At 42.6% G+C, this 15,468-nt stretch overlaps 1 protein-coding gene across 1 annotated transcript in view; it reads right to left on the bottom strand.

Moving 5' to 3' along the window:
• EIF3A (eukaryotic translation initiation factor 3 subunit A) overlaps positions 1 to 14,592 on the bottom strand; it is a 49,181-nt gene extending 34,589 nt beyond the window's left edge. Inside the window, exons 1-4 of the mRNA XM_084634866.1 lie at positions 14,434 to 14,592; positions 2,935 to 3,125; positions 2,404 to 2,540; positions 611 to 774 (exon numbers count right to left, since the gene is read on the bottom strand). Coding sequence (XP_084490992.1) covers positions 611 to 774; positions 2,404 to 2,540; positions 2,935 to 3,125; positions 14,434 to 14,482 — 541 coding nt within the window. The 5' untranslated portion in view covers positions 14,483 to 14,592. The remainder of the gene's footprint in view (positions 1 to 610; positions 775 to 2,403; positions 2,541 to 2,934; positions 3,126 to 14,433) is intronic.
• Between the last annotated feature and the right edge of the window lie 876 nt (positions 14,593 to 15,468).

Here is a 15,468-nt window from a genome sequence, read left to right as displayed (position 1 = left end):
AGGAGATTCTTTATATGCCCACTTCTCTTCTTTCAAAGCTCAGATATTAAGGCCACCTTGACTTTCTCATCTTTCCTTCTCCGCAGCACAGCCCAAAACAGTTCATCCAGGTATTTCTGCATGAAGTCCAATAATTTGTGATTGAAAGAACAACTATTTCAGCTAGTCAGCTATTCCACCTAAAATTGGTTACGTCATATCTACTTGGGGGGGTGGGGGGGACGACAACATTTGCCATAATGGATAACAAGAGGGAAATGTGCCTCCTACTTGTGATTGAGAAAATAGGTTAGAGATTAATACAGGTACAACACTCCTAAACATTTTTAGTAGAGGAAACTCCTGGAAAAAATAAAACTGCCCTTGGAAGATCTGTTATAAGAAACTACTTGCATCAAATAAGGTATTAACTACAGATCCAGCCATCCTGGAGTCAAGGGGCCTCAGGAATTTCTAAAATATTGCGTGAACACACAGAAGCCTGCGAGATTAATGTTTTCCACCAATAGCTTTATTCAAGCAAAAGTAACCTGTAATTTTTCAGCTGAGGGTGTGCACACACACATATTCCTAAATCACACTGTAATTTACAGTTCATGCTTGATTTTACCTTGCTGTGCAATATCATGGTAGAGGCGTTCCACCCTAGAATTGTTTCGAAGAAGGTCCAAACACTGTCTGTATGACTCCCATAGAAATTTAACCCAGGGAGTTAAAAGCAGCCGATCTGTGCGATCTTGAGTGTCTTCCCCACTTACAGCACTTAAGAGAACACTATAATTGAGAAAGTTACAGTTAGTCCCCACAGTTCCCACCCTCATCACTCACTTACCTCTTTTTTATTAGGACCTACAAAACAGCCCAGTCAAACTTGAACGGCTAAGGTTTACTGTATATTTTTACACATTCCCAAGACTTTGGCTGTTATGAAGAATTTAAAAAGAAGTCACATGTTTGTCAGTGAAATTCAAAACCTGTTCCAGCTCAAGCTGCATCCTAATTAGATGGCTGATGGTACTGGGTGGCAGCCCTGAAAGGCCCAGGTTTCCTTGCTTCTGGTATTCCTCACAACACCAGAAAAAAAGACTGTTTTAGGAACACCTCATCTACAAAGTCTTTCCCTCTTCCACCAAGAGGGCAGTAGACTCCTCTACCAGATTCAGACATCAGACTTCCTCCCCAACTCCCCTGCAATGCTACCAGAAGGACCAGCAACTGATTCAGATGCTTTCTTGTATTTATTGACATGTGACAAAACAGATCTGAAAACAGTTTAAGGTCATAGTCACTGATTTCTATAACCTTCACAACAGACCGCGAGCCTTAAAGCGATATGCCTAAGCAATATGAAAGGATACATTTTCTAAAAGTCTAGAAGATATGCAGATAGTGACAGCTTCCATGTGTATTTGCTCAACATCCTACTTATTTAAAATGTCTGTTTTTCTACTTCTAACTAAATCCACCCTTTTCTTAAAGTCTGCAAGATATCAAGTTGTCTACAAATACAAAGTAAATTTACACTTTCAGGAATATCCTAACAAATTTTAAATTTGTGAATTTACATGCCTATGCACTAGACCAATAATTATTGATTTACCTAGACCTGACCAACTACATATTCCATGGTTCTGAACAGGATGATGCTTGACTAAATAATCATTTTTGTTAAGGTTACGTTTGTCACAGGCTGTTAAAATCATTTCTTCCCCACCACCCAGCCTACAGACAAATCCCTTCAATCACCAGGTAGTTTGTTTTCCTAAAGATGGTTTTAATTGACACTTCAAACACAAACACACCCCAGAAACATTCCTTCTTAAAATGGTGATTTTGGAGAACTGCCTAATTAGATTTAAAATGATGTCAAGAAGATAAGATTTGACACCATGGTCAAGCATTTTAATGTTTAGATGGCTTGAATTGGGTTCCAACAACTCCCAGACACTCACAGAACCATTTATATTATTAAATACATAATCTGCCTTAATAAAGTCACATCATAAAAAAATCTGGATATTAATTGAGCAAAATTTACCACATTTACTCTACAAGTCAGATATGTCATTTATACAATAAAGACACTTTTTCTAATACTGATGGTTTAATTTTAAGATAAATAAGATAAACCTCTTATCTCAAACCTAACCACAAATCCAAAACCAGGACCTGTAAGTTAAATAGAAAATCTATTTTTAAAATGTACAACTGGTAAGAGCTACATTAAGTCCTATCTAAAAAGACAGCAGAAGCATAGCCTTCAGCAGTAGTAGAAAGTATTTATATTATGATAGCACTCAGAGGCTCCATAGGGGATTAAGATACCCTTGTGCTAGGTGCTGTAAACACACCAAAGAGACAAACCGTTACAAGGGCTTACAATTGAAAAAAAAGACCTCCTACCTCTCTGGAGTTTGAATATTATCCAAGTCTTCTATGTCTAGCACCATCTGCTGGGACTCTTCCTTGGCAGCTTCAGTTTTTTCTTCAGCTAGTTTCAAATAGGCTCGAACAACATCCTCCAAGGATTTGATGTTCACCTAGATCAAGAGCAGAACATCTGAAGTGGCTTTCTCCACACAGTGGGAAACAAATATTGTAAGCATATATTCTAATTAGGGTGGTAATATCTAAAGTAGGCTTATATAGAATAAGACCATAAATCTAAGATCAAGTTATTATTTATTACCTGGATTAAATTTATAATAGTGCCTAGATATACCGATCAGACCTGGAAACCTATTATATTGGGTGCTCTGCAATCTAGACTCCAACCCTGCAAGCCGTTCGGCAGACCTCAGCGACTTGCAGGACTGGGGCCCTGGATACAAAACAATTCTATGTTTTAGAAGTAATATATAAGTTTTAAATATACAACTCTAACGTACATCATGCTGCAGGTGGTAAAAAAAATGAACATTTCCCAATTCCTACCTGCTGGCAAATGTTCTTGTACTGATACAATCCTTCTTTTGCCAGGTGGCTCTTGCGGAGGTCCACGCAGAGCTCCAGATACTTCAGCATAATTGGCTCGTGGATTTTTTGCCATGTTCGATGTTTTTTGCTTTTCATAACATCATAAAGAACATCGAGGGCAGGTTGTTTCTTGCCAACCTCAAGAAATTCTGAAAATAAACTCTTCATTAGACCAATTACATATGCAAACCAAAAGTTCTTCCACTTAAGATACACATTTTCTATATTTCACACTGTAATTTAGAATTAATAATTGTAACAAAGTAAACCAGTGGTCACATTTTATTGGCTGATCTTATTTTACTGACCAGAGTGAAAATATCAGTTGATGTAATCATGTATACACTACAACACAGGCCTGGGCTCAAACTCAGGTTCAAACCCAAACCTGCCTTTTGTCCATACACAAATCTGCCTGACTCAGGCCAGTACGCCTTCAGGACCCAGGCCCTAAAGCCCAGCAGTGGGGTGGGGTCAGTGCCGAAGTCCCACTGGGACTCAAGTCCAAACTATCATTTTGCAGTGTGGACACAAGTCAGGACAGGACCAGGTTCTCAGCATTGTGTCCTGAGAGTCTGCCCATGCTATCCCACAATCCTATGACCCAGTGATTCCTGGCATTTCTATCCCAAGTCTCGCAAATTGACCACAGGAAATTGACTCAACCCCCCTGATTCAAGTATATTCTGTGTTTAATCCTTCCATTTTATTCTGACTGCTGAACTGAAAACAGATTGAATCACCTTCTGTGTTAGCTGTGGCCAGGAACAAGTAGTCCTTTGCCAAGCATGCTGGCACACCTGGTCACAGGACCATAGTCAGATTCTGGTACATCTTTGGTGTGAGGTGAACAAGACAGCTGACTCCAGTAAGAATAGTAGAAATGACCACATGTACCAAGAAATATCAGAAAAGCTGGCGTGCTGGGGATTCAATGGATAGGTGATCAATGCAGAGAGCAGATCCAGACAGACTATCAGAAAGCCAGGGATGAGAACAGCACCTCTGGGAACTCATCCTGCCTCTTTTGTGAGGACTTTGACCAGGTGCTGGGAACTGCACCAAGCACTGAGCCAACCAATCAGCCAGGATGGTGACCTTCTGACCCCCTGAATCTACTACAGCAGTGTTACTCAAAGTGGTGGTCCGCGGACCATTGCCGGTCTGCACACACATTGGGGAAAAAAAATGCTGGTCCCCCACATCAGATAGCTTGAGAAGCACTGTATTACAGCACCAGAAGGAGGGCAGCAGCCACCGGATCACTATTACAAAGTGACTCAGGTGCTCATGCGAGTCCCTGTGGACACTTTGCCTCCAGAGCAGCTACAGCACATCCGGGGCCATGCTCACAGGAGCTGTTTGATGACTTTCCAGAGGAGCAGCCTGCCACAGAACCAGCAGCAGAAACAGAAAAGGCAGAAGCAGCCTGAGGGCTGGTAAGTTTCTGTATCCATGTCTGTTATTAATATACAAATGAGAGATTTCTGGTTCATGACTAAGGTTAAGATTTTGTCACAGGTATTTTTAGCAAAAGACACAGACAGGTCACAGGCAACAAACAAAAATTCACGGGAGCCTGTGACTTTTACTAAATATCCTAAGGGAAGGGAGGGGAACTAACAATGGGAGCCCAGCCAGTGGGAGTCCTGTTCATTTCCCTATGAATTTTGATCCAATCCCAGGTGCTGCAAACTTTTCCCATAGTATAAACACCAGAAGGGTAGTCACATTTCAGAGCAGGGTGATTTTTCTAGGTCCTCCTCTGCAGGTCACCAGCCCCTTCCACTCATAGATGTGTTGCTCACTCACTGCAAATTGAAAACCTCCTTAGCATAAATGGCTGGCTTGCCACCAGTAGTCTGGAACAGAACATACCTTTAATATTCAGAAATTTCCAGAATACTGAGTGCCTGAAAGGATTGTGAAACTATAGGCAGTAAACCACAGCAAGTTTACTTCCATGGTTTATACCTTTGCCCCCAAGCTGAAGTGGTCAGCAATTTTTAAAGATATATCATTTGTAAATTTCACCTTTCTGTTGTGCGTGAAGGCTTTACATATACTAGCTCTTACTGTTCACAGAACAGGACTAAAAATTTAAGCTCTCCAAATACTTTGTAAAACTCCTTCAGAGTATCATTTTTTTGTCCTGGAGATTCCAAAGCCACTTCTGCGATGATATAGACTTCTGTAATACTGAAACAGCCCTGTTTCATTTCTGTTTTCAAGCTGATATTTTCTACTTCTCCATGCCAGACACAGACCAGCAGGAACCTGGGGTGTCGCACTGCCAAAAGGCAGTCAAAGAGGATGTTTGTCTGAGATGACCTCTTGGCAGACATCCTGGACAGGGGCAACCACCAGTACAAGAGGGAAAAGAATTCACGACAGAGTGAAAGGCAAAGAGATTCAAAGAGTGCGAGGAGATACTTGCAGTGCAGTTCTTTGAGCAGGGATGTCACTTGAGAGAAAGACCTATTTGAGAGGCTGCTTGCTAACAGCGAAGAGAGTGCAGGCTCCTGGATTCACCCGCACCTGCTAAGCCAGCACCATGTCCTGAGTCCCCTTCATGCCACCATATCCTGCAAACCAGGAACTCTTTGGACAATTCTACGGTTCTGTGGCCCATGAAACCAGCACTGAACGCTAGCTGGACTGGGAAAACATACCCAGTGCAGTCCTCCACCCCCATGCAGCTCCAAGTGCACACAACATGCCCTAGAAGGGCAAGGAATGGGGAGGTAGGGGACACTCATAAGTCGGAGAGTTTCAATTTATTTATTTTTTTTCACTAGTTTCATGGTTTTGCACTGTTCACTCTTTGTATATGCATTTGATTTTATTTAATTTCCCTTTTGGTCATTTCATGGCAGCTGGCCTACCTATAAGGCTTTTAATATTGTTAACAGGATTGTATTGCAGAATGACAAATAAAGCCTTTGTATTCAATAACAAAGTTTATTACTATCACTACAGATGAACTGCATAAAATATATATTTAAAAGAATAAAGATAAAAAACATGAGGAGGCATAACTGGGAAGTCGTATATGACAAAACATCTCAAAACATCTTTTCAAATCCATAAGTAAAAGCCACAGTTCATCTTATCCATAAGTAAAAATGCATAAAACCCACCATCCCCACTACCACACTGTAAGCAGTTATCTCATCCTCAATTAAAAATTCATAACAATCACTACCCCTCCCGCAGTGATAATACTTAGTTTATTGTTGATATTGCTATTCAGATGCATTCAGAAGCATATTATTCTCCTTCATCCATTGGTCCATGCAAGTTCATAATGTGAGTGCACAAAGCATCCCTGATTTCTGTTGCACGAGTGAATCCTGCACCAGTTGTGACAGGTGCACTTTCTGGTGGAGTGTATTGGTCCACCAATCCATCACTATCATACATCCACTTCAGATTAAATGGCTTGCCTGTGGCTTCACAACCTTTGTGAAGAGCACAGCAAGCCACAATAATGCAGAGGATTCCAAACGATTCTGTAAACAGCACCAAATGCACATTCAACCACCATTCTACACCTACTGAGCAGGTAATTAAACCTTTTTTTGCCAGCGTCTCTGTGATCAGAGTACTCTTTCATAACTCCAGGCAAAAGAGAACACACACGAGTCTCCTAGAACAACAGTATGACAATGTCATCTGGTAGGTTCCAGTCTGCCCATGAAGGTAAACTCCCAATTGGCAGAAAACCCTATTATCATGCACTTTTCCACGGATCAGTCTCTGTGGTCGAAAAGACCCTGAATAACAATGGAGTAATACCCTTCTGCAGTTTACGTACTCTTGTGCTCCTTGAGGAGAATAAACTATGGGAACATTAGTCCCATCAATGGTCCTGGGGCAGTTTGAAAACACTATTCTCTCAAAACCAGCAATTATTTCAGGGACATTGTTTATGCCCACTACCTTTGGATAAATCACATGCAATACTGCCTCAGATACTTCTGCTACTATAGTCAACTTGCCAAACCAAACTGATTAGCAACAGATCTGCAGCATAAGGAGTAGCTAACTTCCAGATAGTTATAGCAAACCACTTCTGGACCAGCATGGCCTCCCTCATGTGTGTGTCTTGATACTGGAGGGTTAGTGCAAACTGTTCACAGCGCTCTGGAAATGTTACTTTCTTCATGCACAACTTCTGGACAAACTGCTGGTCATCCCAGGTCCGTAAGATAAGATCCCACCAGTTTCTGCTTATGGTCCTGCTCCAGAGGCGCCAGTCCTGAGAAGGAGTATCAGCAGCTATACCAAGAGCCACAAGCAAACATCTGCCAGTTGGACTCTGCCATGTCTGTACTGCTCTCCTCCTCTAGATGTGCTTCGGTAGCACAGAAAACACTGCCCAAATGTGCACCAGTATCTCATGGATGCTCTGCCTGTTTCCTGAAGTGAAAGCGCAAGCAGTACAAGTTCTTTAAATGATACCTCCAGACTGGCTCCAGACGCTGGTACAGACCCAAAGACAGCTCAGCTGGATGTGTTGGTGGGCGGAGGCAACTTCCAGTAAAGTGCTGCTGGGTGGAGAGTGAAGTTTTCCCACAGTGCACTATGAACCAAGAGCTACAGCTGGGGAGGGTACTAGGAAGCCTGGGATAGGCTGGTTTGACTCAGGTTTGTGCAGTACGGTGTGGACACATGAGTGCTGGTGTGAGACCCAAGACCAGAAATTCTAAACTCATGATTACTAATAAGTGTGGACAGTTAAGCATGGGCTTTGAAACACCTAGTCTGTGAATTTGAGTCCCGTAGACACAGGCTTACACTGCAGTGTAGACATACCCTATGGCTCTGTCCTTCAGTGACATCAGAGTTCCATACAGGCACAAAGCAAAGGTCTACCTCTCTGGCTATAAATGCAGGATCAGGGTCTATGTAAGTATTATTAATAATGTACAGGGAAATATATACACCCAGGCTTAAGGATCATGCCATCAAGGGGGACTGCTAACCCCTTACCAGCCCTCAAGTGCAGAGGCTGAGTGGTTGCAGTTATTAAAAGGACCTCACATTGTAATCATGGCTCAATTTTGCCCTCCCTGTAGCATGTGTAAAGTGGAGCATGAAATGCACCAAGCCATTCAGGAGCAAACTACTTTGGAGCAGCACACAAAACTCCCAAGATACACACACGCACTAACAAAAGGCATTTTTAAACTGTGCAACAGCAATAAAAAAAATTGGAAAAGGGAGGCAAAAGAGATGAGAGGATGAAGAGGACAGAAAAAATGATGACAGAAAAGAGGAGGAAGAAATACAAATCAGGTAAAAGGTAGAGGTAAACAATACTGTAATGGGGTCAGTATTTTCCTAAATCCTTAAAAACTGGTGGTATCCCCCACAATAAGTGAGGACAGAGGCAATGGAGGAGGGGATCAGAGAAACAAAGAAATGACAAAGTGGTAACACAAGAGCAAAAGAAAATCCAAGCTGCCAGAGCAGCACATCACCTGCTGTATCAGTCTAACAGTCAGAGTTACCTTCAAAAAACATCTAGCTGTCAGAAAGTGGTGAAAGATGGGAAAGTTACATGTGTATTCAGTATTTATCTTTTAAGAGATCAGAACATTAAAAATGGAAATAAAGTTATAATATGGCTAATGGTTTCCACAATATAAATCAAGAACAAAAGGGGCATTTCAGTTCTGGAACCACTCTACTAAATGCTAGGAGGCTAGCTTATGTGAGCAGTCATTTCACGCAAGAGGAACTGACTGCTCCCTCTGTAGGTAAAACAGTATATAAATTACAGTGTTACAAAATCTGGATATCCCATGACATTTAGCATAATTTTAAATTCACCATGATGTTTTTAAATAAAACTACAGACAGTTTACAATTTAGGTTGTTCTTATTGCTGAACACAGCACATGGGTCAATTACTGCTCAACTGGAGGTTTTTAACCTATGAGAACAAACATGACAGACTAGTTCAGTCCTGCAGTGAGAATGCTAGTCTGTCCAGTCATGATTCTCAGTGCTGACTACAGCACACAATTAAAAATTAAAAGCTCAAAATCATAGGCATTAAGCTCACGCAGGACAAGTTCTTACAGTAGATCAGGTAATTAATGGTAATTTAACAAAAGCAAGAGCACCCAAAGAGTTCCTGAAGGGCCAAATTGCAGCACAGCCCTTCTACATCACTATAGTTGAGATGTGGAAGATTAATCATTCTAAATGTAGCCAAATTTAAATTATTCATCCTTCAATGGCTATGCAAAACACCCTACTTTGTGTTATTGTTTTCTGTCCCATCGTCCTTAAATCCTATTTTTTTCTTTTCAACTATATCACCTAAATGAAGAAGCTATCAGCTATCCAATACAAAGGCTGAACTCTCTCCTCTCATAGGATATGACCCAGCTGGTAGACTGGAACAAATGATCCAGTTTCTATGAGAGTCTGGGAGTTGGTTGAGGCTCGATCCTGACAAGATAGAGATAATGTTAGAAAACTAGCAAAAGACTCAAGAACTAACAGCAACATTTTTTTTAGGTACATCAGAAACAGGAAGCCTGACACACAATTAGTGTAGCCACTGGACGATCAAGGAGCTAAAGGATCACTTAAGGAAGGTAAGATAATTGCAGAGAAGCTAAATGAATTCTTTGCATCAATCTTCACTGCACAGGATGTGAAGAAGATTCCCATACCTACGCCATCCCTTTTAGATTACAAATCTGAGGAACTGTACCAGATTGAGGTGTCAGAGGAGGTTTTAGAACAAGCTGATAAATTTAACAGTAATAAGTCACTAGTATTCACCCAAGCGTCCTGAAGGAACTCAAATATGTTGCAGAACTACTAAGTACATAGCCATATCAGCTTCTCTACCAGATGACTGGAGGATAGCTAATGTGACACCAATGTTTAAAAAAGCCTCCAGAGACAATCCTGGCAATCATAGATCAGTAAGCCTAACTTCAATACCAGACAAACTGGTTGAAAAGTAGTAAAGAACAGAATTATCAGACATAAATGAACTTGATTTGTTGTGGAACTGTCAACACAGATTTTGTAAAGGAGCATCAAGCCTCAACAATCTACAAGAATTCTTTCAGAGTGTCAACACACACATGGATAAGGATAATCCAGTGGATATAGTGTACTTGGACGTTCAGAAAGCCTTTGACAAAGTCCCTCACCAAAGGCTCTTAAGCAAAGTATATAATCATAGGGTAAGAGGGAAGAGCCTCTCATGGATCAGTAACTGATTAAAAGATAGGAAACAAAGCGTAGGAATAAATGGTCAGTTTTCACAATGGAGAGAGATAAACAGCAGCGTCCCCCAGAGATCTATACTGGGACCAGTGCTGTTCAACATATTCATAAATGATCTGGAAAAAGAGGTAAACACTGAGGTTGCAAAATCTGTAGATGAATCAAAATTACTCAAGATAGTAAAGTTCAAAGCTGACCGCAAAGAGTTACAGAGGCATGTCAGAAAATTTGGTGACTGGGCAACAAAATGGCAGAGGGAATTCAATGTTGACAAAGGCAAAGTAATGCACATTGGAAAACATAATCCCAACCATGCATATAAAATGACAGGGTCTAAATTAGCTTTTACCACTCAAGAAAGGGATCTTGGAGTCACTGTGGATAGTTCTTCGAAAACATCCACTCAATATGCAGCAGCAGTCAAAAAAGCTAAAAGAATGTTAGGAACATTTGAAAGGGATAGATAATGAGACCAAAAATATCATAATGCCACTATATAAATCCATCCCACATTCACACCTTAAATTCTGCAGTTTGGTCACCCAATCCCAAAAAAAGATATATTAGAAGTGGAAAAGGTATAGAGACAGACAACAAAAACGATTAAGGGTATGGAACAGCTTGCATATGAGAAGGAATTAAAGATGGATTTTTTTTGGCTTGGAAAAGACATGACTAAGGGGGGATATGATAGAGGTCTATAAAATTATGAACGGTGTGGAAAAAATGAGTGTTATTTACTCTTTTACATAAAAAAAGAACCAGGGGTCACCCAATGAAATTAATAGACAGCAAGTTTAAAACAAACATAAGGAAGTATTTCTTCACACACCGCCCAGTCAACCTGTGGAACTCATTGCCAGGGATGTTGTGAAGGCCAAAAGTATAACTGGGTTAAAAAAAGAATTAGGTAAATTTATGGGGGATAGGTCCATCAATGGCTATTAGGCAAGATGAGCAGATCCGATAAATGTTGATGCAACCCCATGCTCTGGGTGCTAGAAGGTTGAGGTGGACAATAGAGGATGGATCACTTGATGATTTCCTGCTATTCATTCCCTCTGAAGCATCTGGCATTGGCCATTATCAGAACAGAAGATACTGGGCTTGGTTTGGCCCCGTTTGGCCATTCTTAGGTTCTTAAAATCTGGGCAACACCCTTGCCTGAGGGAGCATGTCCACTATTTGCAATACAAGTTCTCACTAGAAACCATATTAAATTCTCTACCATTTCTCAATTCTCAGGTATTATTATTAAATATTTGTATTACCATAGTCACTAGAAAGAAAAGGAGTACTTGTGGCACCTTAGAGACTAACACATTTATTAGAGCACAAGCTTTCGTGAGCTACAGCTCACTTCATCGGCTTATGCTCTAATAAATTTGTTAGGCTCTAAGGTGCCACAAGTACTCCTTTTCTTTTTACGGATACAGACTAACACGGCTGCTACTCTGAAACCTGTTATTATGCATAGTCACTAGGGCTCCCAGACATGGACCAGGAGTCCATTGTGCTAGGCACTGTATAAACAGAACAAAAAGACAATCCCTGCCAAAAAGAATTTACAGTCTAAATGTAAGACAAAAGGTGGACAGACAAGGGAGTACAAGGATAGTATTAGTCAGCGTGACTGGTGGTAGTCTTGACACACCAGTGGCCTAACTGGTCAAGTTTTTTGTTGGCACTATGGCAGAGGAGAGTTTTAAGTAGAGAGCTGAAGGAGGAAAATGGGATAGCTTTGAGGATGTGTACAGAAAGCTGTTCCAAAGCATAAGGGGCAGCATGGGAGAAAGTACAAAGGTGACCGTTGACTATAACGTGTGGGTGATGGAGCCTGGCATAATCAGAAGTGGGAGTTGTCATTTTGCTAGTGAATACAATAGGTAGGACCGGCATAGGTTGTGAAGAGCCTTGAAAAAGAAGACAAGCAGCTTACGTTTGATAAAGGGGTGCCATATTTGTTAAGACAAGAGAGAAGGATGATGCCATAACTGAGATGTGATATGATGAGAGCCTGAATGAGAGTTTTAGTTGTGTGCATGGATAGGAAAAACCGTATCAATGGCAGTGGCCAACTGCGATTTTTACCCCATCTGTGATTAGACAGAAAAAATATCCTTTTTTGACATAGAGCTTGCTACAATTATCTACGCCTTTGTTTCTTTATGATAAGATTACTGGAACATGCTCTACATATGGCTATATGTAGAGCCCATTCACAAACTGAAGCAAATGCGAAATACAGCCACCCACTTTTCAATATATCACATACAAAATACAAACACCAGATCTTCCTTTCCCCCATATCCCAGAGTTATGAAGATCATTTTGGGGGATTATTTCACCATGGCAGTCCTATAAATGTTGATTTAAATCTTCATGTTAAGTATTATTTAAATTTGTGTAAAGTACCATAAAAATCAAAATAATGAAATTGTGAAGTTTAATTAATATTTATGAAGTGCTTTCAAAATCATGGCAGATGCCTATGCATTTTGCGATTAGATGAATAACTAAAGACTGACCTGCATCTTGAGGGCAGGAAATACAGAACCTGGGTAGTTTGTCTGTCATTCAGACAGATGTAATTTAAAGATTACTATAGTCATTGTTTTGGAGGGCAGAGTCTTTTTGGACAGGATTTTCAAAGGACCCTAAGAGTTAGGTGGCCTACTCCCTTAGGCAGCTCTGACAATTCCAGCCTTCATTATTAAGGTGACAGAGAAACCTGCACTCAGGACCATCTTGAAAACACAACTCCCACCTCCTAAGGTGCCATGTCAAACCCCATGTACCATCCAATATAACTTTGTGCTACCTTTAGGTCCAGATCTGCACGTTACTGTTTTGAAGCTGGCAACACCTAGCAGGATCAGAGCCTTAGGCAGACACCATCTCTTCAGATGGTTTTTGCTGGCTATTTAAAACTGAAGATAAAAAGTGCTAAATCTGTACATTCAATTTGGTAAGAGTCTGTTGAAAACCACAGCCAGTCAGGCTTTGTTCTTGGAAGCTGGTATAGGGTACTTCAGCAGCAGTCCTTAGTGATATTAGCCTTAAAACCGAGTGTGCATGTGTCCCAGCATACTACTGTTTATACAGTGAGTTTCATAACTGATATTTTTGCTGTCTATAAAATAAGATCAGTTAACTAGAAGTGGATTGTTAAATATGGGGCCTGTAAAGAACAATATGGGGAAAGTAGTTGACCACATATACATCTCTCATATTCCAGCAGGACCGATTCAGCCAAATGTACTGAGAAAAAAACAGAGTTCTACACCATGTATTGTGCAGAGGTCTCTCATACAACACCTTTAATAAACAAAGTTCGGTTCACTCTGCATCAATACCATGTCAGTTGCCCAGCGACTACTGTGTGTAAACAACAGTTTGTCAACTGGCTAGGCAGGTCTGTGCGATGCCCAATACTTTCCTCATTTTACTGTAACACTGGTTGTCTCACCCATCTGGCAGCGCTCTGTCACACCTTAATTTGTGCATGTTTAGAGTCAGGGGCTGTCCTTTTACTGAGCGTCTCCAGAGTCTGATTATGGATTCATGTGCCAAGATGCTGCTACAGTACAAACAGAAATTGAATGGCGTGTGCCCTTGACCTGCCTTCCCCCTGGCGCCACGCAGTGTGCTATACAATCGCTGACGGCTTCCCTTCATCAGAGGCAGTGGCTGTTGCGGCAGTACTGGGAGGTGCAGTCTAGGAAATGCTGCCATGTGAGAGGCGGCGTTTACATGAGATCGGCTGAGGGCCAGCAGCGTATTCGGTGCGGCACAGAACCGGGGCAGCTGCCGTCCCCAGGCGCCTCGGCTCGGAATCGGACACAGGCAGCGCAGGGCAGCCGTGCGGGTTTATTGCCGCACGTATCGCGCCCGCGCCACATGGCCGAGTAGGGCCCCGCTGAGGCGGCGACTCCCCACACGGGGGAGGAGCCCGGCGGCGCCGTCTGCTGCTGCTCGGGGGGGGAGGGAGGGGCGGGCGAGAGGCCCAACGCGAGGGAAACGCTGAACGTGCCCCCAGGCCCCTGCCCCTGCCTTGGCCGCCCAGGTTGCTGATCCCTGCGCCGAGGCCAGGCCTAGGCCGGGGCCTTCGCCACCCAGCTACAATGGGCCGCGGAGGGGACACGTTCCGGGGAGGGGAGGGGAGGGGGGCAGGCCCTGAGCCCCGCCCGCACTCACCGTTCGCCCGCTTCAGGGCATTCTCGGGCCGCTGGAAATACACCGGCATGATGGCGGCGGGGGCAGCAGCTTCTCCTCACAGGGCGGCGGCGGATGGCTCCGTACGCCCAGCCAGACAGCCTGCTGGGCCGGAAAGGGAGAGCACCACGTGACCCACCCGCACCGACGTGCCCAGAACCGGAAATCCCTCCTCCTGACGTGCAGCTGCCGGGGGCGGGGGGGAGGGTACAGTCCGGCAGGGAGCAACTGTCCCGCCTAGAATCGCCCCCTAGCGGAGGGGGTAGAGCGCTGTCACGAAAGCTCATGCTCAAATAAATTGGTTAGTCTCTAAGGTGGCACAAGTCCTCCTTTTCTTTTCTCATCCTGAGTGTCACGATTTTCCAGGCTCCTCGAGCGTAAAAACTACAATCTGTAGAAAGTAACCAAAAAAAAAAAAAATTAATTATCTAGTGAGAGTTTGGGGGGTTCTCCAAAGTTACGTTTTCTTAAGTAAAAATGGGGAGGGGGAGGGGACTAGGGATTTACATCATAATTGTTGGTTTACATCACAGCTAGCAGACTGAGTCCATGGTTTAGTTGTTTTTAGGAGGGGGAGATCATGATTTATGTCCTGGCTGAGCACAGCTGCTGAATTGGCTGAACAGTTTCAGGATTACTGGGATGCTCTCTGGACTAGTAGTAGTTGTTGGCTTGTAGAGCTCCGTGAACCTGTTTAGCAGGTTCATGAATGTGGCTCTTGAACCGGTTAAACAGTTTAATGGAAAACAGCATATTTGACAAAGCAGCAGCTGTCACAGCAGGAGTCTTATTCTTTGTGAAGTTGTTTCACCCAGCTCTGGAGCTCCCTCTCTTCATGAAAGCAACAGCCACTAAAGCTGAAGAGCCTGTTCTTCATCAGACTGTTCAGCCAGTTCAGGAATCAGTTTGCTGATCACTTTAGAGCTCAGTGCTGTGTGAAACTAGCCATTGGGAGGTTGGAGAGCCTTTCTTAAACTAAAAAAAAAAAAAAAGTTCTGGGAAATGAATACAGAAAAA

This window comes from Lepidochelys olivacea, assembly GCF_965140295.1.
Source record: "Lepidochelys olivacea isolate rLepOli2 genome assembly, chromosome: 7".
Taxonomy (NCBI): domain Eukaryota; kingdom Metazoa; phylum Chordata; order Testudines; family Cheloniidae; genus Lepidochelys; species Lepidochelys olivacea.
This window is presented reverse-complemented; position numbering and strand designations above follow the sequence as displayed.